The sequence below is a fragment of the Pinus tabuliformis genome, chromosome X, assembly GCF_031772625.1.
Source record: "Pinus tabuliformis cultivar Carrire ecotype Pingquan chromosome X, CPIR1, whole genome shotgun sequence".
NCBI classification, from domain to species: domain Eukaryota; kingdom Viridiplantae; phylum Streptophyta; class Pinopsida; order Pinales; family Pinaceae; genus Pinus; species Pinus tabuliformis.
In genome coordinates this window covers 1277656978-1277681661 of record NC_142308.1, presented here as the reverse complement: position 1 = coordinate 1277681661, position 24684 = coordinate 1277656978, and the positions used below count along the sequence as shown (strand labels likewise).

Genomic DNA, 24684 nt, shown 5'->3' with positions numbered 1-24684 from the left:
ACATACATTCTTCCTCTATAAATCAATATACCTTCTTGATTTACCTCATACCCTAGCTGTTGTTCATTGTTGTTCGGAATTTTAGCTTGCTGCCATAAGAATTTATATTCAGGATCCTGCATTGCTTCTTCTTTAATCTTCTCTTTAAAAGTGGTATGCACTTCACTGAAAGAGACCTCATAAATACAGTTTACCTTCCGACTTAAGGCATCCACGACTCGGTTCTCCTTTCCTTTCAAGTGCTTGATTTCAAAGTCAAATTCACTCAGGAAGGCGACCCAACGGGCTTGCCTAGCATTCAGAGTGGGTTGCTTAAAATAGTTAGTTAAACTATGATGATCTATCATTAATAAGAATTTCTTACCCATCAAGTAGTGTCACCACATCTTTAACGTGTGAATTACTGTCGTTAGCTCTAAATCATAGGCCGAATACTTTTGTTCATGCTCCTTAAGTTTCTGAGACTCATAGGAAATAACCCTGCCCTCCTGCATTAGTATGCCACCTACACCTTCCTTGTTGGCATCTGTGCAAACCACATAATCTTTATTTGGATCTGCAATGCTCAAAATGGGTGCAATGGTAAGTAAATGTTTAAGCTAGTTAAAACTTCTTTAACAATCCATGGTCCAATTAAAAATTTTTCCTTTCTTTTGCAGAGAGGTAATGGGATATGCCACCCTGGAAAATCCTTCAACAAATCTCCTATAGTATCTGGCCATACCCATAAATGATCTTATATCAACCACATTCTTTGGCACTGGCCATTCCATTATAGTTTTTATTTTCTCTACATCCACTGCAATTCCATCTCTAGTAATAACATGTCCTAGATACTGGATTTTCTCTTTAAAGAAATCACATTTGTTGTACTTGGCGTATAACTGATGCTCCCTCAAGGTTTGTAGGACAATTCGTAGGTGCTCTTTATGTTATTCTATGTTCTGAGAATAGATTAGTATATTGTCAAATAAAAAGCAATACAAACTTATCCAAATATTGATGAAAAACACTGTTAATGAGACACATGAAGGTCGAGGGAGAATTAGTTAGCCCAAAGGGTAACACAACGAACTCGTAATGCCCATAACAAGTTCTAAAGATTTTTTTAGCTATATCTTCTTCCTTTATTCTAATCTAATGGTAACCTAAACAAAGGTCAATCTTTAAAAATATGGTAGCTCCCTTTAATTGATCAAATAATTCATCAATACGAGGCAAAGGGTATTTATTCTTGACTGTCAATTTATTTAGCTACCGATAATCCATGCACATTCGCAAAGTTCTATCCTTCTTCTTAACGAAAAGCACCGAAGCTCCCCAAGGTGATACACTTGGACAAATGTATTTTTTATCAAGCAGTTCCTGTAGCTGCATTTTTAATTCTGTTAATTCTGGTATGCTCATGCGATAAGGAGCTCGGGATACCGGGGTAGCTCCTGGGATCAACTCAATGGTAAAATCTATATCCCTCTTTGGAGGTAGTCCCAGAATTTCTTCAAGAAATACGTCCGGAAAATTTTGTACCATAGGTATATTTTCTAAAGAAACAGATTCCTCCTTTGAATTAGTATATCCTACCTGTATTGCATAAATTTGACATCCTTTTCTGATACATTTTGCTAATTGAGAGGTTGTTACTGGTCTTAATTTCAGTGGTCTTAGTATACCCTGAATTTCTTGCCTTTTTCCTTCTTCATCCATGTAGTTAATAGTTTTGTTTTTACGGTTAATGAGGGACCAATGTTTCTCCAACTAGTCCATACGTATTAGGACATCGTATGATCCTAAAGGAAATACATTCAAGTCTGCCATAATAGACTAATCTTCTAGCTTTAGGGGGCAATTGCTGACCTTAGCCAACACCCTTCTCTTTGCTCCCGTGGCTAGTTGTACTAACCAAGGGTTCTTAGACTTAACAGCTTGTAAGAAGCATTGTTCTACTAATTTGGGACTAATATAACTCAAAGTAGCTCCTAGATCAATCAAAATAGATATAGTTCGCTCGAAGATCTTACCTTCAAATTCTACCATTGTTGGTTGGTATTTTGCATGATGATCTTCGAGGGCAGTGTTGATTTTAGGAATACTCCTTGCCACTTCTCCCACAATTAATGCTTCTTGAATCTGCGCAACTTGATCAGTTCCCTTACGGTACGGATAGTTTTTGACATAGTGTGGTCCTCCACATCCCCAATATTGTACTAGGGGTCTAGCCGTTGTTTCCACTTTAGTTTTTCCAGATTGCTCGTTTGTCTAGAACTCACTTGGAAATTTGAATCTAGGTTGATTTCTATTCATATTTCTGTTTGCTTGACCTTTATGGGGTCCTTTGTTGACAATAATCTTATTCCCTTTGTTACTAGAGGTAAACTTAATCCCCTTTTTACCAGTCCATCTCTTTCCTCCATCTCCCTTTTGTTTGTTTTGATGATAGCATAGACGAGCATTTCATAAAACTCCGTCCATGTTATTTGGGTTATCGAATTCGAGACACTCCTTCATGAACACTAGCAAACTGTTGATAAATATCTGCACTTTTTCTTTTTCTTCCCTTATGTAGGGGACATATCGTAGCAAGGATGTAAATTTCGCTATGAACTCGTCCATAGACAACTGACCCATTCGAAGGTCATGAAACTCTTTTTCCTTCTCATTGTAAAATGTTTAAGTTAAATATTTCTCCGTAAAATACTTTTGAAGTTTTTCCCAAATTATGCTCTGCTCATTTACTCCACGTACATTTTTTACCTCCTCACACCATAAGGTGTCTTTTCCTTGCAACTGAAAGATGGCTAAGCGAGCTTTTAGATTATGATCGCATTCATACAACTGGAAATACTTATTCATATTGATAAGCCAGGCTTCAGCTGCCTCCTCTTGTTCACCATCAAAGAGGGGAGGTTTTATTTTTCGAAATTCTCCTTGCAACTCTATTTTTTGTCTTTTATGTGTTTTGTGTTCTGATACATTATCGGACTCTTCCTCTTGATTGTTTTCACCGCCTTCCGTTTCTAAATTCTCAATTCAGAATTCTTGATCGCTAGTCATGTTTCCATGTTCAGGACATGGAATTGGTTGTCAGTGATTCTGTCTATCGGACAAACTCTTCACGATCTTTTCCTGTTCCTGCAGTAGCCTTTCGTTGCCTGCCCATAATCGAGCCATTTCATCCTTCATTTCTTGTACAGTTTCCAAAATGGCAGTGTTAGTATTGCGCGACTCCTCCCTCAACTATGCCCATACCTCGGGATTGGTTTCCAGAAAAGATGTTGAACCTATTCCTGTCACGGGTCCGTGTGATGTAGTTCCAGTCCTCCTCATGCTAGCTGTTTTTCTTTCTTTCTCAATGCACATCACAAATGATGTTATTCACTCATTCTCCAGAGGTCTCAGCTTTGCAAAGTGGGCGCTCTGATACCACATGTCACATACCCATGTAAATATGCCCAAGTAATAACTAAAAATAATGACAAAGTAAAAGGTGAAATATCCCATGTAAACTTTACACACCCTAAATCGTGAAAATATTAGAAGAATTATGTGCAATTTTTGGTTTCTTTTATAAACATAATCATATGTTTAATCCTTTCGATATTTACATATTTGATATGTCATTAATAGTATATCACCGATTTGGAGTTAATGCAATCATTTAATTCTCTAAGAATTCAACATTACATATTGACTTCCATTTGTATGGCTTGACAATGAGCAATAATTAATACCTTAAGATCTAACTGTAAGGCATGGCTGCCCTAGATTTGGTGGTAACACGATTCTGGAGTCTTCGCAGTGTGGCACAGCTTTCCAACCTGACCTTGGTATGAGCTCCAAATCCACGGTCATCCTTAAATCATTCACATCAGACGGTGGAAGAAGAATCTCGTTCTTCTATGGTTATCAACTGTAACGTTTCCTTCGAATTTCCTCACTTCCGGCAAGGATAACCAACTTCAAGCCAGAGCTCCAAGTCTTTCCCACATGTAGGGTTTTACATTGAAATTTTATTCTGAGTTATGGGTTTGTATGTTGTAATTGATCTCAGGGTTTTACTCCTTTACAGGTTTGTGAGATCCCTTGTCTGACTCTCATCTTTGGAGGTGGCGACAAAATGACTGTTCATTTCCAGGTACAGGGTTTTGCGTTCAAATGTATATGCTCGTTTGCTTCCTTCGTTTAATTTCCTGTTCTAATTGCTCTTTTCTCTTGCTTAGGAACTACTGGAAGGTTTCATCACCCTTCCTTGCCTGGAATGAATGTTGGGGTTTACATTTGCGGTTTGACATGCCGAGCTTAGTGGACTACAACCATGCTTGGTTGCGGGTAAAGTGCATCGCCAAACTATGTTACCTACTTGGTTTTAGTGTTAAAAGAGGGAGTTTTCTATTTCATTTAAATCTTAAGTTAAAACTAGAAACTTTGGCTCACAATGTTCTTAATCTCGTTTTCTTAAAATTGAATGATCTCTGGTTGTAATAAATTAATTTTGCCGACATTTGGTTCGGCCTACGCTTTCAAGATCTGTTTATTTGGTTTGTAAAAGTTTTGGGTCCAACTGGGTCTATCAACACTGGCTTGGTTATTGGTTTTACCCGGGCATTAAGCCAAGTTTCATGGCGAGAAATACCCATAAACTTTTAATTCTATGAGGGTAAGTCCGTGCCTTACAATGGCAAGACCCTCGGATATATGAATGGAATGTTTGTTTTTTTTTCCAAATGACTTCGATGCTTCAGTTTGCATAATTACTTTGTTACTTTTGTAAAACAACAATGCCGAGAATATTAAAGGTTTAATTCATGTTTAATCTGTCTGTCATCGAGATGTTTGCAATTTTTTATTCACATGGAGTTATAATGGTTATATCGTATATGGTTTAACAATAATTAGAGGGGCTCTTGTCTCTTCTTAATGTAGAGTTGTAACTTAGACTCCATGTTGAACACATTTTCATTCTTTACATTTTAAGCTATAAATAATAGAAGCTCTGTATGTTTTTGTTCTATTTTTAACAGTGTTATTTGCATGATTTGGTTTCCTACTCTCTTTCCCAGAAGGGACCAATTCCTGGGTTGTTTTTCCCTTTTTATAATAGTAAATTAAATTCCCTGCAATTCTTATTTAGAGGATTATAGTAAATTAAATTTCCTTCAATCTTTATTTAGAGGTTCATAGATGGTTCTTTAATTCTTTCAACAAATTTGTAAATCTTTTCTTTAAGAAGAAATGTCATAATAAATCTTTCAAGTTGTTCTTTCAATTCAGTGCAATAAATCTTTCAACTATATAGTAGACCTACTACCTATAAAACACAAGGATATACTTATCTGAATATTCACTAATTGCTTGTCGTCTTTTAATACCAGACCTTAAGTCGCTTGCCGATTTCCTCCCAACCGTGAGACCAACTATTCCAGCCTGATTCTCCCCCCGAGCTATTCCTCACACACATGATTTCTTTTTAATACTATCAGTCTTAACTTGCCACATATATCTGGTCCTAACCAGACTTAGCTTCATGAACCCGTCTGACATATCAGCACGATATTTCCATTCTTAGTTCAACCTTTTCTCTCTTGATCTTAGGTACGCATACCCTCTTGATCTCTTCCTTGAGAATAAATCTTCAAGGAAGTAGTTAAGGATAGGTAACCGCCTATCCTAACTGCCTGACATGTGAGAAATACATAATTGTCATTATTACGACATTTCACTTCCTGCATAGCTTAATCAAAATAAATAAATGTATAAATTTATAATAGTGCTCAGTTTGTTTAACTGTAGTAATTAAATATTTACAATTACTAGGGACATCACAAAATGTCAGACTGGTTGTTCAGGAGATACTGGGCTAAGTCTGGTTAGGCCCAGATAACCACAGTGCATAATAGCTCATAGTTATGAATTTCCTGCATGTGGGGAGTAGCTCAGGGGAGACTTGGCCTGAAATTGTTGATCTCATGGTTGCGAGGCACTAAGCAAATTACATTCAAGAACTGGACTAGAAAGAAAATCATATTCAAGAACTGGATTGAAAAGCAAATTACATTCAAGAACTGGGCTAAAAGTCGATAATAAGTTGGCACAAAATTCAGATAAGTATATATTTTTGTCTGAGAAGTTAATTGCATTACTTGGATAGAATGATCTGCTTACATATGTATATGAATTTAATAAAAAACTCCAGTACAAGAAATAGTTTTAGCAGAAAGTACTAACCGGGATTGTAAAACTAAAACTGTGTAACTACATTCTGTGGAAATAAAATGGAAATTCTAAAGTTTATTTATTTTCTTAAAAATCCTTGCGAAAACAAGATTTTAGAAACTGAGTAAATTCAACCAAGAAGTAATTAAAAAAAACCCATACTGTGAGGTGACAGTTTAGTAGACGAACTCATTAAGTAATTGCAAAGAAAGAAGAGTAAACTGTCCCTTTTGGGAAACATGAAAATAACCGTGAACAATAGAAATTGGAGTGAGAACTATATAGATTCAAGAATAGTTCCATTAATTCCAACCTTTGAAAGCTAAATGGTAAAGCATGCCTGCGTATAACAAGAGATATAATGTAAAAACTTAACTATTACAACATAGAAAGGACAAAACCCCAGTTGGAGGGTGTTCACCGAAAACTCATGTCTTGGATAATATGATAAACCACAGTGGAAACCTGCCTAAGTCATCAAAATAACTTTAAACCCTAAATTCCTCCGTATATAACCACAACATATACACAGAACTATCCACATATTAATTTAAGTATTCGCGAGAGGAGCAGACAAATAAATAACAAAACCATTATCTTAGAACAGAACTACTCATACATATCGGAGGAACATTCTTCAGAAATTTATATCAAACTGACAACTGGATTCCGGTTTAAGGGAATAATTCATTCCACATTACAATGAACTCAAAAAATATCGAACAAGCAAGTCATTAACCCTTTGCTCAGAAATTCAACCCTCACGCTCCATACGAGGTTAAGACCATCCACTTTACTTGGTGTCCAGATGGAGCTGAAGCTCAGCATTGCTTCGCGGCCAAATTGGAGGGAGAGGGGACACAGACTTGAGCCAATTAATTCGTAGCGGAGAAGATTTGGAACCCTTGACAGCTCCTAAGCCAAACAATGCATTCATTAGAGAAGAACTAAATAATCCAACAAAACTAACAGTTGTGCAGTAGAGAGCTAATACCTGTGGTGGACAGTCGATCTCGGGCTGACTTCATCTGGGAATTGAGCACAACAGAGACTTTGACAGTTCTGTAACAGAGCGAAGAACCTTGATGGGCATAGTTATATTAGATAGTAGATACTGGGTAAAAAAAATAGCATGAAGGAGCTGAAAACTTCACCTGTATAGAACCCGACAGCTGAAAAGGCTCAGAAGCGAAAATGGGGAAATGCCAAGACTCCGTGATGGCGGCAGTACCAAGGGAGGTAGGGTTTCAATTCCCACCATTCAATGAAGTCGCGTGATGGAGAGACGTGGATGAGGAACCCTTTCCAAGAATGTGGCCAACAACTATATGGCAGCCGTAATTATCCAAAAGCCCGATCCCATTGATGCTAAGGGTGTTAAATTTAGATATTAGGCTTTAGTTTGACTTTGGATGCAATGATAAACATGTAATGTGGATCATATCAAATAATTAACAAAGGTTATTAAGATTTAAATGTAGTCCTTCATTGCCATCTAACCAAGGGTTAATCCGCAAACAAACATTTCCGTGGTAATTGAATTAAAGCTCTAAGAAACCTATGAAATGACCTTTAAAGAGTAAAAGAAAAGAATTTGATGATTTTTTTTTTTTTTTTTTTATATGTACTCAGTCAAGTATTTTAACTAAGGTATGATATATATATATATATATATATATAATATATATATATATATATAAAATTAATTTTAGATAATTTTCTAATATGTAATAAATTTCTAATTAAAAAAAGTTAAATTAATTTTAAATTTAAGATTCATAATAAAAAAAAACTTTAATATAATAATTTTGCATCCTATATAAAATATAATAATTTTTATAAAAATAATTTATCATACAAATAAAAATAAATACATTATATTTATTAAATAATTATATAAAAATAAATTTAAAATAGAAATACATTATATTTATTAAATAATTATATAAAAATAAATTTAAAATAGAAATGAAATAATGTAAATAGTAAATTATGATTTTTTTGGTAAAAATATCAAACATAAAGTGTAATTATTGATAATTATTATTTTATGATGATGATGATGATGGTTAATGTCCGCTGAGACCAAACATTGGTCTATCGACCTAAAGAAACAAATTATTTATTTTGATTTAAGATTTTATTCCTATGCTCAAAAAGCTTGGAGAGAAGCCTCCTGAGCTCACTATAATTTTGACATTGTAAAAGGCTAGGAAGGTCAGTGTTGTAACAAAGATTGTGAAACTGAGATCTAATGTGGTTATACGCCGAGCACTCTAAGAGGAAGTGGTTTTCATCCTTGATGTTTCTATTCTCACATATATGGCAGATCCTTTCCATTCATGGTGTTTTAGGAACTACCCAATGACCTGTTTCACTATGGAGCTCATGAGAATTCGTTCTAAACTTTGCTATATTAATTTTCTTCTTTGAGCTAGTTAAAATAGAGAGATACTTTTGATCTTCTAGGGTGGGGTTGATGACCTTCTTATAATAACTTAATTTTCTTTTAGCCGCTAAATCTTTCTCACACCACATTTTTTCTTTGAACTTAGAAGTAACAATATCTTTAATGTTGTTTATGTTTTGCAATGCATCATTCTTGTTGATCTCCCAATAGTTTAACCAGGCCCTTGTGTCTTTATGCCACCCCCGATTAAGCCTTAGGTGGTTTTGGCTGGAATTTAAAGCTAGCTTAGGAAGTCTATGATCGTCTATGTTATTGAGTTTGTGCTTGTACAACAGAAACCTAATCATAGATAGGCTCTCAATAGGGGAAATACCTGCTTCTATAAGGAGAATAAGATAGGGTGTATTACTTTTAATTTTCAGGTTATAAGTTATAAAACGCTTCTAGATTTGCTCAATCTTTCTCCATGATTCTCTGGAGATGCTGCAACCCCAAACCTCACATCCATATAAGATAAAATGAGTGACTAAAGTTTCAAAGAGGAACTTCTTTTTATCCCACATTATGAGGTTTGCTGTTTTACAATTATTTTCAAGACCAAAATAAGCTTTCCACCCCCCATTAATCCTTTTCTCAATGCTATGGTTCCAGTTGAGCTTGTGATGAATATCAATTCCTAGGTATTTGTAAGAATACACTTCCTCCAAGTTATTATTGTCATACATAAAATTAGCGTAAGTGTCCTTCTTGGATTTGATAATCATAACTTTTGTTTTGTCAGTGTTAACAGTCATACCCATGGTAGAGCAAAAATCCTTGAGAATCCTGAGTTGCTTATCAAGATCAGATGGGCACCTTGCCAGAAGAACAATATCGTCAGCATAGAGAAGAAGGATGACGACTATCCCAGCTAAGATCGTGCCATCACATCCTGCTTCCTCTAAATAACCTTCAAGCTTATCGATGTAAATGCCAAATAGGGTAGGGAAGAGGGGGCAACCTTATTTAACTCTGATGTTACACTTAATATCTTTCGACCACCCCTTGCTGCTCTTTAGCTTGACAATTACATTCTCGTATAACCTTGTAGTGACAGCTCTCAACTCGAGAGGAACCTTTAGCTCTTCTAATCTATTCCAAAGGTTGTATCTAAGAACCGTATCGAAAGCCTTTCTAAAGTCCACAAAGCAACAAAATAAATCGGATTTATGATTACAACATTCCTCTGCAATGATCCTAAGCGTAACGAGGTGGTCTGTTGTTGAGTGATGCCTTCTGAAACCTGCTTGGCCTTTAGCCCACTTACCTTTACTTTCAAGCCATATGCTTAACTTCTTTTCCAAAATACTACCATATAACTTGGCTAAGAGAGGGTTGATCGATAATTAGAGGGGTTATTTGTATCCCCACTTTTAAAAATAGGGATAATGAGGCTCTCACTCCAAGGTTTATATATTTATTTAAAATATGTTATTTTAATTGTATGATAGTAAATCATATACGTGTGAGAAATTTAATAAATAAATTAAAAAGACAAATATTAGAAGTGAAAATTGAAATAATGTAGATAAGATAATATTGAAAAGTATAATTTAAATTTTCAATATTTTAATTTTTCTTAGATATATTTCATAATTAACTTTCACTGAATTTAATATAGTTTATTGGACCTTAAGGAGGTAAGTGATTAATTGATATTTTTTAATATTTAATTTCTATGCTAAAAAAATGTGAAAAGCAGTTCTAGATCACCATAGTTATGCTAACTTAACAAAGTCAAGAACGCTGTTAATGTGATAAATATTTTGAAATTTAGAACATATGTAAATAAACGTTGGACAATCCAAGAGAATGTGCTTTTCATATTCAACTCTCTTAGAGTCTAATAGGTAATAGACTATTTCATCCCAATCAATAGTTCTTTTCTTCTCAAAAAAGTAATAGACTATTGAACACTGCTCATGTTCACTTTGATGCTCATGAGACTTAGTTCATATCTTTGTAATGTTCATTTTCTTTTTAACACTAGTCAAAATAATTCAGATTTTCAATCTTAAAATTCATCACGTTCTTATAATATTTTAAAATTAAAATTTTCAAAAAAATAAAATATATAAATAATTTTTCTTAATAATAATAAAATGCATTCAATTCATTTTCTAAATTTAATTATTTGTAATATTTTAATTAAAAATATAATTATTGTAAAATTAACAATAATAATAAAACACTTTCTATTTATTTCATTGATTCACAAATATATATATATATATATATATACACTTACACTAAGTTATATTTATTGATTCATAATTATTTTAGATTAATTATTTAAATTTAAATTTAATAATTATATAAAATTTAAACCAAATAAAATAAATTTATTTATTTATTTTTTAAATATTAAAACTAAAATTATTAAAAATCATTTTTAATTTAAATTTTAAAAAAAATATTTATATTAAAAAATTATTATTTATTAAATTAAAAAAAAAACACAATATTAAATAATTATAATATTTTCTTTTAAATTATTTAATTTTAAATTTTAATAAAATTAATCATATTTATATAAACTTAAATCTATATTAATCCATTATAATATAATTTCATTCAAAATTAGTAATTAATAGAGCACTTAATCTAGATTAATCATACTCCAATATCTAATCATGTATCAATTTCATGAGTTCGAAGAGAGGTTTAAAGGTTAAGTACTTACCATACTCCAATATCTAATCGCATGCCAATTTTATGATTATACATTGAAAAAAAAGTTACACGTTGTGTATTTGAGTAACAACCAATAAAGAGGTGAATGCTTCTAACGGTGATAACTTCACATATCATAAATAAGGCCAGCGGCATAGCTAGCGTTTCCTTGGAGCGTGGTTCAATTATTGAATTTTGAAATGTATGAACTAACTATTGTATTTGAACAAGGGCTACTTTGTAGATATTCTTACTTATTTTAAGTACCCTTAAATTAGAGGCCCATGTCACAAATGTTATCAAATGTATTATTATAATAAACGTACATAAACACATGTTATAAACGGGCCAACCTAATTTTAAATATTAAATTAGTTTGTTTATACATAGAGCCCTAATAACCTGAAAGTGTTTATAAATAATGTTATAAGATCAAATAATAGATATTATATAATTTAACGTGAATTTTAGTAAATTAACCATTAGTTATACATGGTTTATGATAGTATGTACTTTGACTGATTTGTAAATAAACACGATAATATCATTAGAGAGTGATAATATTATAATATTATTATCTCCATAGGCTAACGTGAAAATGTTTATAAATAATGTTATAATATCAAATAATATAAAAATTATAATTTTTTCATTTTTTTGAAATTTTAAACATTAAAATATAACTTTTAAAGAAAAACTGCACAATTTCCAAAGCATCTTAATGATATAGATTTCTAATAGTGCTTGCCTTTTCCACGAGGAATTTCTATTTTTATCAACAAAAGCTCCATGCTATGCTTGGAGAAGGAGGCCAAATAAATTAATAATGATGGTATGTGGGTGGTATTTTGTTATCTTGAATTTCCAGAAAAGGGGTCCACAATAGTGATGATGATTGCTCTAGGTCAATTATTTAATATATAGTTTTTAGATATTTATGTGGCTCAAAATGAAGCACATACACATCGAGCCTGACGAACCCGAAAAATTGGTATGTAGTGTTGTACTTAATGCATAATCCAACGAGATTGGTATGTAGTGTTGTATTTAACTCGTAATCCAATGGGGATAACGACTTATTAAATGAATTTATTATGTGAAGAAAGAAAGATAGAAAGAAATTATTTTAAGGTCCATGAGGCTAAATATAGCCTAGGCATAGATTCCTTCTTCATTTGCTTGATGTATTCGGGCCTTTTTCTGTGAAGCTTCACAATAAATGCTCCCACCTTCTCGACAAACTCCTCGCTAAATAGATTATCCCAAGAAACTTTCCCTGTTGTCTTTGAAGGCCTCACATTCTAAAATGAAATGTTTTTCTATTTCCACTTTTTCGGAAGAACAAAAAATGCATATCCTTTCCTCCCACACTTCCTTTGGCTTTTTCCAGCGCCCTGTTTCATAACGGAGTTGATGAGAATTAGTCATTTTCCAGCCCTGTTTCACAACGGAGTTGATGAGAATTAGTCATTTTCCAGTGCGTGTACATTTGAATGAGTTAACATTTTACTTTTTAGTATGGAGTACATCTGTCATATGACAGTGGAAGTTGTACATTAAATTGTATAATATTAATTAATAGTGAAGTACATCTGCAATCATTACATAATAAGAAATGAAAAAATTGAACCAATAATATTTTAGATAAATGAATTTAAATATGGTTTAAAAATAATAAATTGTAATTTATAATGTTAAACTTTGAAAAAATTTCATAAATTTTTAAACAACTTAGATTTAATGTCAACATCAATTTTTTTAATAAATTATTACCCTGCACAGAATAATAAATCTAGTAGCATTGTATATGTATATCTTTCATTAACCAACACGATACTCTATGAGAGTTTGGTTAGCTTGTCGCTGACTCGCAAGGCATAACCCTCCTCGCTTCTTATCGTGAAAGTTAAACTACATTCTATGTTTCCTTTATTTGATTAAAAAAATAATAAATTTAAAAAATCACTTTGCTGTTTTTGTCTCGCATGGAACTTTAAACCACATGGGACAAATAAACTTGAAATTTTGTTTGATGGGCAAACCTTCGACTATATTTTTGAAACCTTTGGAAAAGGTGGGACATGCTCAATTATGATCATTCAAATCCCGACTCCTTGACAAAAATAAAAGGAGTGTTCACTTGATGACAAACTACGAGGGAGTAGTTTTTAGTTTTGCTGGCGTGCATTAAATTCGAATTTCTGATATTATTTTACAGATTTCATTTGACATGTGGTGTTGGGATTTGCGTGTTTAAATTTGATTTGCCATTTAATCTTGTTATTTGTGTGTTGGGTGTTAAAATTAAGCATATTTATTATAGTATAATATGCAGTGCTTATTATATTATTTTGCATTTTAATATTAATTTTATAGTGAAAGTTGTACATTAAATTGTACAATATTAATTAATAGTGAAGTATATCTGCCATCATTACATAATAAGAGGTGAAAGAATTCAACGAATAATATTTTAGATAAATGAATTTAAATATGGTTTAAAAACAATAAATTTTAATTTAAAATGTTAAACTTTGGAAAAGTTTCATAAATTTTTGAACAACTCAGATTTAATGTCAACATCAATTTTTTTTTAATACAACACATCTAAGTGATTTGTGTTATCTCAATGGTTAATCTCACAAACAAATAGACCAGCCTTTAACATTAAAGTTAACTTTATAAAATGTTGTTAAATTTTTGGTCAAACTCTAGATTAATCCAGAGTCTATTAAAAAAATTACATTATCTACAGGGATAATAATAATATTTGAAAAACAATCTAGATAATTATAAACCAATTATAATCTTAATGAATGTTAATAATTATCATAATTAATTGAAAAGTTTATTTTCTTATAATTAATTAAGTAATTAAAAGAAATAAATTATTTAATTAATTATAATAATGATTAACTTTGATTAAGATTATAATTGGTTTATTGAATTATAAAAAATGTAAAATATTATTTATATTTTTTAAAAGTATTATTTTTATATCCAAAAGGCATTAAAAGAAACATTTCAAGATTATTATAGTTTTGATTATTTAGGAGATTACTAAGGTTAATATTATAATAGACATTTTGAAATTGAGTTCTAATTTGGTCATATATATAGGGTATTTTTAAGAGAAAGCGTTTATATTCAACACTCTTAGTGAGACAAACATTACAAATTATTGGATTTCAGAGTGCTTTGGGAATTGTCCAACAATTAATTTCACTATGTAATTCATGGGAGTTGGTTCATATTTTTAACAATGTTGATTTTCTTCTTTACACAGTTAAAATTAAAAAATACTTTTGATATGCTAAATTAAGATTGATTATCTTCTTATAATATATTAACTTCTTTTTATTTTTAACTATTATCTTCTTATAATATATTAATTTCTTTTTATTTTTAACTCTTTATTGCATACTAAAATTTCTTTAAATTTAAATATAATAATATTTTCATATTATTAATATTTTACAAAATGATAATTAAGTCAAAATTTGACAATATAATTTCGTCATCACTTAAATCACCATTCACCATTTTGTTACACCATTTTGTTGTAGCTAGAATTAGAAATACTTTATTATAGCTAAAGCTAGAAATACTTTTTGAAAACTTTTTATCACCTAGATTCTTAATATTATTTTTATACTGAATTATTTAAATATAAGCCCACATCTAATAAAAGGAACACTCTATTTTTAAATCTATTTAATTTTATATTAAAATTAAAATTATAAATATAATATAATATATGAAATGCATCCTTTTAATATTTTGTAGCCATAATGCATATTAAAAAGATTAATTCCTATTCACTCCATAGAATTTGAAATTTATACTTTTATAAGTTTGTCCATCTGTAAAGTTAGATAGGTATTTTTGTAAATTAATGTTAATATCTAAAATTAGACATGTATTTTTGTAAATTAACATTAAGCTAAATATTCTCACATTTAAAGATTTCTTTTAGGTATTTTTGTAAATTAATGTTAATATCTAAAATTAAACATGTATTTTTGTAAATTAACATTAAACTAAATATTCTGACATTTAAAGTTTTTTTTTTAAATAATTATTTAAAAGTTGAAGTGAACTGAGCGTAATAGTATTGAATTGATGAGATGAGAGACGTTCAACCGAACCTCTGAATCTGCGCTGAAAAGATGCAGTGGGCACAACAATGGTACAATTTTTGCTAGCAAAACCATCATCAATAAAAATGAAACCCACTCAATCAATCACAATTTTAATAAATATAATTAATTTATTTTAATTAAAAATAAATTAATTTAATTTACTGGGTTAATTTTATAAAATATCGTTAATAAAACTATTAAATTCTTTTTAGCTACATTATAATAAAGAAATTGTAATAAATAACGAGGATGAGAATAACCCATATTTACAAAAACTTTACCCTAAAAGAGGTCTCGTTCATTATAATGTGCCATAAGAGGAATGGTCTAAAATTGCGAATTTTGAAAATACACCAGAGAGTTAATGTATGGTCATTCATGGCTATGACATCCATCTATACAAATGTCAAATCAATCTCCAAAAGTTCATATCTTTAATATACTCCCGAGTCCCTCGTATTAGAAAGTGGCGGCGGGATGGAAGGACCATGTGATGGACATTCCGCCGCAGTCTGACGCGCGGGAAGGTTGCCCCAATGCCCAGGATGAAGATTTAAACGGAAATCTCAGGAGACGTACGTCCATTTAATGTCATTGGATTTTCAAACATATCATCATAATTGGCCGCCGCCACTTAAAAACACATTCTCACGGCGACTTTTATTTCCACCTCCATAGCAAAGTTAATACTATGGAGGTACCCCCTCTGACAGCGGCACACGGTGTGGTTGACGTCATGGCGCCTTTTCATCCTCGACCATGCATCATGGCATCCATTTGGCACATCCATCCCTCTCCCGCTTCGTGCTCCTGCCCCTCGACGGCGACCTTGCCCACAGCGACTTTGGCCTCCCTCTGGCGTATTGATGAGCACATTTACCAACCTCCGGCACATTTACGACATTTACGAACCACACCAACCTCCTCCAGGCCATTCAAAGTCCCGGCAATTCAAACTGCAAGACAATTCACCTTCTGTACTCCGGCGAACAGAGAGGGATAACACTCCGCGACGAACAGAGGAGAGGTTCAATAACAGAGGAGCTTTTACCGAAAGTTTGAAACTATATGCAGCTGGCCATTGGTGATCGAAAATTGCTTTTGGCAAGGTTAGTGCGCATCCTTTTTATGAACTCTTCCCTGGTTAATGATCTGTAATTGGTATATATCTTTGTACCTCCAGCCATTTCAGGCTGGATACATCTGAAGCCTGTGAGTTTTTGGTGAATTTTAACATCTATTTGCCTCGAAATTTCCATCGGAGTAGCTACCCTGCACACATAAGATGATTGACGATCAGGACCTTGGATTTTTTGCAAATTTTGTGGGTATTTTCATCTTTGTTTTAGTGGTTGCTTACCACGCAGAAATGTTTAATCCGCAGTCGCAACAATGGGCGTTAGTTTTGTTTAAAAAAAAACGCTCTTGCTAATTATTCAAATGTTGGCCCAGGGTTCGACTTGTGCAGACGCAACAATGGTCGTTTTGTTTCAAACACAACGCTGTTAATTATTCAAATAAAATGCTAGCTAAGCCTTTGACCGGGGTTCGATTCCCGCAGGCGCAATAATGGCCTTCTGTTTTCTTTCAAATAGAACGCTGTAGTCAATTATTCAAATAGAACGCCCGCTGTTCCGCTGTTGTTACTGGACTTTGTTAATCAAGAATAGTGGAGGAAAGCTGATAGTTGTTACAGTTTCAAAAAAATTTCATGATCATTTTACAAATTTTTTAAACAAAACTGAAATTTGTTTTTCAAATTTTATTTCTGATGATCAATTACGATTCATGTACGACAATATAGAAGAAATCCAATAAATAACTTATACTACTCATCAGGATGGAATTTGATGGGTGATTTACCTGTCAAATATCTTAGCTAATGTCTAATGTATAGAGATTCTAAATAGATAGAAGTTTTTCCTCGTTCGGTAAATTTTATTTGACTCCTCACGAATGCGGTGCCATGAAGAACCCCGTGCTTCGCGAAGTATTCTGGATTTTTGGAGTATTTTTGAATGTAATTGTAGATTTTTGGAATATTTGAAACTTTCATTTAAAAATTCAGTTGACCCGTCTCCTCATAGTGAAATTTATTCTCAAAATCTTAAATATATATAATATACATAAATATGCTTAGCTAATGTCTAATGTATAGAGATTCTAAATAGATAGAAGTTTTTCCTCGCTCAAATATTTTTATTAATTTATTTTTTCCAACCTGATAAAAAAAGATTTAAATTTCTGAATATAATTATAATTTTGTTACGATTCAAATTTTTCTCCTGATGACTTGTTTTTCTCAAAAATCTGCTTTAGGATCGTAAAAATTTTCAATTAAAACTTGTGATTAATAAGTATTCGTGTTTCCTATATCCGCAAAATCTTACAGCAAATCATCTGTCCTCATTTCATTCAATTTTATATTATACAAATGAATTATGAATACTGTAGATATATTATACGCAGTGGAATCGGTGGCTGAAACTGGCGTCATCTGTTTGGATGGAGAAATGGAAAACCATAGTAAAAAATCACAAAACAATTGCATAGTCTAATAAATGTGGAATATTGTTGTTAAGGAATCTGTTTAGTTATTAACACTGTGAGTATATATGCACAGTGGAAACAGTAGATAAATTTGATCTAATAAGTATAAATGGAGAAATAAAGAAATGAGGTACACATGGAAACAACAGAAGGATCTGATGTCATAAGAAGAAATGAGAGTTGACATTATTTACATTAAATATTAACACTTTAGATATTCAGACTAAAATCTGTTGATGAAAGCACTTACAGACTTTGTCCTTGCCGGATGTGCAACAGTAATGTGCTCAGAATTTAAGTGCCAACAGACCAACCACCGTATATTTAGCTTATATCTATTCACTTTGTTAACTGGAAAAATATATATTTATGTGTTGACATTATTTAACTCTTTTCATTATTTATGTGTTGAGTTTTTATCATCTACATAAAAAGTTGAGTTGCAACAAATAGATATGTTTTTTGTCCAGTAACATATTATATATAACTTTTTAAATATATCAAGGATTTAAGAACATTTTATTCTATTCGAGTTTTCAAAATTTTAGTGTTTAAAATGGATTTTAGTGTTTATTCTATTATTATGTTGTTCTTTTTAGATTATGGTATATGGAGAGCATTAGTGTCTTTACTCTCCTGGTTATGTTTGCAGGGAAAAAATATGTCTGTAAAAAAATGGCGTCCTATTTTGCCTTTGTTGAAGAATCCATAGAGCCTTCCCCCATGGAGTGTGCGGGTTACGAGCAGTATGTGCATCTCCCCGAGCTCAGTGCCATGTGGAAATTCAAGGAATGGCCTGGTTGGTCTAGAGAGGGGTTGGTAAAGGCTGCCTTACAGTCATTGGAGATTACTTTTCAGTTTGTTTCGTCTGTCCTCTGTGACACAAGGACTTACATTGACAAAGAGGAACGGGAGAGAAGGCTTGAATCCTTAATTAGTTCCCAGATTGAGTTGATTTCAATGATTTGTGAAAATGACAAGCAGGTTCCCACTCTTCAGTTGTCAGTAAGTAGTGGTGTTCTCTCATGGAAAGTTTTCCATGAGGTATGGCAGAGACCTGGTGCTTTACCTGTGGTTAGCAGAACAAGTGAAGAGAGCTTACTTCCTCGTTTGGGTACATGGAAAAGCGCTGAAGCTATGGTTTCTAGAATATGGCTTGCCATTGAAGGCCATATGCAGAGGACTCCCTTCACTTTAGGTCTGGGGGAACCAAATATGTCAGGTAAGCCTCTTCTTGAATATGATAGAATCTGCAAGCCAAGATATTTGCACTCTTTAAAACAACATAAACAGTTCCATAATCTAGAAGATGCCAAACTTTGCAATGTCCTCCAGATCTTTGAGGCTTGGGTATTTGTAGGCCAAGAATTGTTGCACAGAGTATATGAAAGAATAGACTCTGGGGATTTCGTAGGAGCATCCACAGACTGTTGGATGGTTGAAAGGATGTGGAACATGCTCACAGAAATTGTGAATTTGCTTCTAGTGATGGACCCAGATGATTTCCTTTGCCTTAAACACCAGTTGGCAATTAGCAGCACTAGTACGCTTGCAGGCGCATATTGCCTTCGGTCTGCCCCCCTTAGAGACCTTAAAAATGCATGCAAGGAACTAAGGCATCTGGTGCCCAAAGTCATGGGTGTTGAGGCTGATCCAAAGGGTGGACCAAGGCTCCAGGAGGCACTTATGCATTTGTTTCATTCACATGGGCTTCGTTCACATAACACTTCAGGTGCTTATCATGTTGTAACAATACATGTTCTGTTGGCCTTCCAGGCAATAGAAGTCGCGGTGAAAAGGTTTTTCTTCTCATATCAGCAGCTGGTAGTAACAGCCATGGGTAGCATTGAAATGAAGGGTCCATCATATCTAGGTGCTTGTGATGCCCTGCGTCAGATATATTTTGAACCACCTTATTTCCCTAGTGTGGATGGTGCAAAGACATTTTTGGGTTACTATTGGCACTAGAAGTGTACAACTATGGTGGATGGTACACTGGAAGATCTACAGACAAATCAAGTGAAGTTTACAAGACAAAGAACAATGCGTTCAGTTTTTCAAAGTATTACCCCAAATTCATACATACACTTACATTGACAGTTTTGAGTACTATACATAGAATTATATTGGATATAGGATTAGACTCATTTTTGTTCATCCCCATCAGTAGGACCAATCAATAGAACAGTGCTAGAAATTTGGAAATTTTTTTTTTTTCCCTCTCCAACATGGATAGGATACTAAGGATTCATAGTGTGCAATTCCTCCTTCGTTAAATAGTGTAAAAGATTGTCCAAAATTAAAAAGGTAATTATTAAAATTATTAAATTTTACGAGTTGTTTCTTTTTTTAATTTTTTAATTCTTTACCTAAATTTTATGATGAGTTTAATGATATTTATATATTTCATTATAAATTTTAACATGAAATGTAGTTTAATGCTGTTATTTTTTTATTTTTTTTTAAGATTTTTTAATTCAGTGTGTGAAACTGAGATAATTATAATTATAATTTGTTAAGTTTATTTAATGGAATGCATCATAATTTTTTTGATGCATTATTTTTTTTTTTATATGTTATCAGATTTTTTGTTTTTTAAGATTTTTTAATTCACCGTGTGAAATTGAGATAATTATAATTTTAGATTATTGAATTTATTTAATGGAATATATCATAAAAAATTTAATGTATTAAATCTATATCATATTCAAGCTACATTCCGACCATAAATATCCACTCATTTCCAAAGTTTTGAGAAAAAATATTAGATAATGCATTTCGGATTGACTAATAACATATAATTAGTATAGTTTTTTATCTCTACATTTATTTTACAAAGTACTCTAATACTTCTTTATACTCTACTTTAATTTTCTTGCACATGGCCTTGTGTTATTGCTTAGGATGTCATTTAATTTAACTGAATTTATGGTAAAGGTATAAATTTTGCCTTTAGTTCTTCAATACTAATTTGTTTTAGTGAGATTGTAAATTTTAGTCAAATTATTTCTAGTATAGTATCATTTATAAAATACGTTGTTCTTTAATACGGAAGATGTGCGCATATACGGAAATTGGACATATACGAAAGACATGCGCATATATTCCGTATATGCCCAATTTCCGTATATGCGCACATCTTTTGTATATGCACAGTTTTCGTATATGCGCAATTCCTGTATACGGAAATTGGGCATATACAGAAATTGTGCATATACGGAAGAGATGCGCATATACGGAAACTGGGCATATACGGAAGATATGCGCATATCTTCCGTATATGCCCAGTTTCCGTATATGCCCAATTTCCGTATATAGGAATTGCGCATATACGGAAACTGTGCATATACAGAAGATGTGCGCATATACGGAAATTGGACATATACGGAAGATATGCGCATGTCTTCCGTATATACGGAAGATGTGCGCATATACGGAAATATGCGCATATACGGAAGATATGCGCATGTCTTCTGTATATATGGAAGATGTGCGCATATACGGAAATTGGGCATATACGGAAGATATGCGCATATACGGAAATTGGGCATATACGGAAGACATGCACATATCTTCCGTATATGCACAGATTCCATATACAAAAATTGTGCATATACGGAAACTGGGCATATACGGAAGATATGCGCATATATTCCGTATATGCCCAATTTCCGTATATGCGCATATCTTCCGTATTAAAGAACAACGTATTTTATAAATGATACTATACTAGAAATAATTCGACTAAAGTATTGAAGAACTAAAGGCAAAATTTATACCTTTACCATAAATTCAGTTAAATTAAATGACATCCTAAGCAATTGTGCAAGAAAATGTAAGTATAAATATCAGTACTTTGTAGAGAGATAAAAAACTATACTAATTATATGTTATTAGTCAATCCGAAATGCATTATCTAATATTTTTTCTCAAAACTTTGGAAATGAGTGGATATTTATGGTAGGAATGTAGCTTGAATATGATATAGATTTAATACATTAAATTTTTTATGATATATTCCATTAAATAAATTCAATAATCTAAAATTATAATTATCTCAATTTCACACGGTGAATTAAAAAATCTTAAAAAACAAAAAATCTGATAAAATATAAAAAAAAAAATAATGCATCAAAAAAATTATGATGCATTCCATTAAATAAACTTAACAAATTATAACTATAATTATCTCAGTTTCACACACTGAATTAAAAAATATTAAAAAAAAAAAAAAAAATAACAACATTAAACTACATTTCATGTTAAAATTTATAATGAATTATATAAATATCATTAAACTCATCATAAAATTTAGGTAAAGAATTAAAAAAATAAAAAAAGAAACAACTCGTAAAATTTAATAATTTTAATAATTACCTTTTTAATTTTGGACAATCTTTTACACTATTTAACAAAGGAGGAATTGCACAGTATGAATCCTTAGTATCCTATCCATGTTGGAGAGGGAAAAAAAAAAAAATTCCAAATTTCTAGCACTGTTCTATTGATTGGTTCTACTGATGGGGATGAACAAAAATGAGTCTAATCCTATACCCAATATAATTATATGTATAGTACTCAAAACTGTCAATGTAAGTGTAGGTATGAATTTGGGGTAATACTTTGAAAAACTGAACGCATTGTTCTTTGTCTTGTAAACTTCACTTGATTTGTCTGTAGATCTTCCAGTGTACCATCCACCATAGTTGTACACTTCTAGTGCCAATAGTAACCCAAAAATGTCTTTGCACCATCCACACTAGGGAAATAAGGTGGTTCAAAATATATCTGACGCAGGGCATCACAAGCACCTAGATATGATGGACCCTTCATTTCAATGCTACCCATGGCTGTTACTACCAGCTGCTGATATGAGAAGAAAAACCTTTTCACCGCGGCTTCTATTGCTTGGAAGGCCAACAGAACATGTATTGTTGCAACATGATAAGCACCTGAAGTGTTATGTGAGCAAAGCCCATGTGAATGAAACAAATGCATAAGTGCCTCCTGGAGCCTTGGTCCACCCTTTGGATCAGCCTCAACACCCATGACTTTGGGCACCAGATGCCTTAGTTCCTTGCATGCATTTGTAAGGTCTCTAAGGGGGGCAGACCGAAGGCAATATGCGCCTGCAAGCGTACTAGTGCTGCTAATTGCCAACTGGTGTTTAAGGCAAAGGAAATCATCTGGGTCCATCACTAGAAGCAAATTCACAATTTCTGTGAGCATGTTCCACATCCTTTCAACCATCCAACAGTCTGTGGATGCTCCTACGAAATCCCCAGAGTCTATTCTTTCATATACTCTGTGCAACAATTCTTGGCCTACAAATACCCAGGCCTCAAAGATCTGGAGGACATTGCAAAGTTTGGCATCTTCTAGATTATGGAACTGTTTATGTTGTTTTAAAGAGTGCAAATATCTTGGCTTGCAGATTCTATCATATTCAAGAAGAGGCTTACCTGACATATTTGGTTCCCCCAGACCTAAAGTGAAGGGAGTCCTCTGCATATGGCCTTCAATGGCAAGCCATATTCTAGAAACCATAGCTTCAACGCTTTTCCATGTACCCAAACGAGGAAGTAGGCTCTCTTCACTTGTTCTGCTAACCATAGGTAAAGCACCAGGTCTCTTTCATACCTCATGGAAAACTTTCCATGAGAGAACACCACTACTTACTGACAACTGAAGAGTGGGAACCTGCTTGTCATTTTCACAAATCATTGAAATCAACTCAATCTGGGAACTAATTAAGGATTCAAGCCTTCTCTTCCATTCCTCTTTGTCAATGTAAGTCCTTGTGTCACAGAGGACAGACGAAACAAACTGAAAAGTAATCTCCAATGACTGTAAGGCAGCCTTTACCAACCCCTCTCTAGACCAACCAGGCCATTCCTTGAATTTCCACATGGCACTGAGCTCGGGGAGATGCACATACTGCTCGTAACCTGCACACTGCATGGGGGAGGGCTCTATGGATTCTTCAACAAAGGCAAAATAGGATGCCATTTTTTTACAGGACATATTTTTTCCCTGCAAACATAACCAGGAGAGTAAAGACACTAATGCTCTCCATATACCATAATCTAAAAAGAACAACATAATAATAGAATAAACACTAAAATCCATTTTAAACACTAAAATTTTGAAAACTGGAATAGAATAAAATGTTCTTAAATCCTTGATATATTTAAAAAGTTATATATAATATGTTACTGGACAAAAAACATATCTATTTGTTGCAACTCAACTTTTTATGTAGATGATAAAAACTCAACACATAAATAATGAAAAGAGTTAAATAATGTCAACACATAAATATATATTTTTCTAGTTAACAAAGTGAATAGATATAAGCTAAATATACGGTGGTTGGTCTGTTGGCACTTAAATTCTGAGCACATTACTATTGCACATCCGGCAAGGACAAAGTCTGTAAGTGCTTTCATCAACAGATTTTAGTCTGAATATCTAAAGTGTTAATATTTAATGTAAATAATGTCAACTCTCATTTCTTTCTATGACATCAGATCCTTCTGCTGTTTCCATGTGTACCTCATTTCTTTATTTCTCCATTTATACTTATTAGATCAAATTTATCTACTGTTTCCACTGTGCATATATACTCACAGTGTTAATAACTAAACATATTCCTTAACA

General features: G+C 32.6%; 1 protein-coding gene and 1 pseudogene across 1 annotated transcript; one reads left to right on the top strand and one right to left on the bottom strand.

Annotated features, from left to right (window-relative positions):
- The first annotated feature begins 16759 nt into the window (after window positions 1-16759).
- LOC149144677 (nematode resistance protein-like HSPRO2) lies at window positions 16760-19992 on the top strand. The gene is made up of 3 exons (XM_089452227.1): window positions 16760-16872; window positions 18624-19164; window positions 19360-19992. The coding sequence occupies exons 1-3, from the start codon at window positions 16760-16762 to the stop codon at window positions 19990-19992; spliced, it is 1287 nt and encodes a 428-aa protein (XP_089308353.1).
- Window positions 19993-22740: 2748 nt separating this feature from the next.
- On the bottom strand, window positions 22741-24033 carry LOC149144676 (nematode resistance protein-like HSPRO2 pseudogene; annotated as a pseudogene).
- Between the last annotated feature and the right edge of the window lie 651 nt (window positions 24034-24684).

Bases quoted from the DNA above. Each gene is read 5' to 3' on its own strand.
- LOC149144677 (XM_089452227.1), top strand. From the start codon at position 16,760: ATGATTGACGATCAGGACCTTGGATTTTTTGCAAATTTTGTGGGTATT. The intron at 16,873-18,623 runs GTTAGTTTTGTT...TGTTCTTTTTAG, and splicing joins CCGCAGTCGCAACAATGGGC to ATTATGGTATATGGAGAGCA. The intron at 19,165-19,359 runs GTTTCTAGAATA...AATGTCCTCCAG, and splicing joins GGAAAAGCGCTGAAGCTATG to ATCTTTGAGGCTTGGGTATT.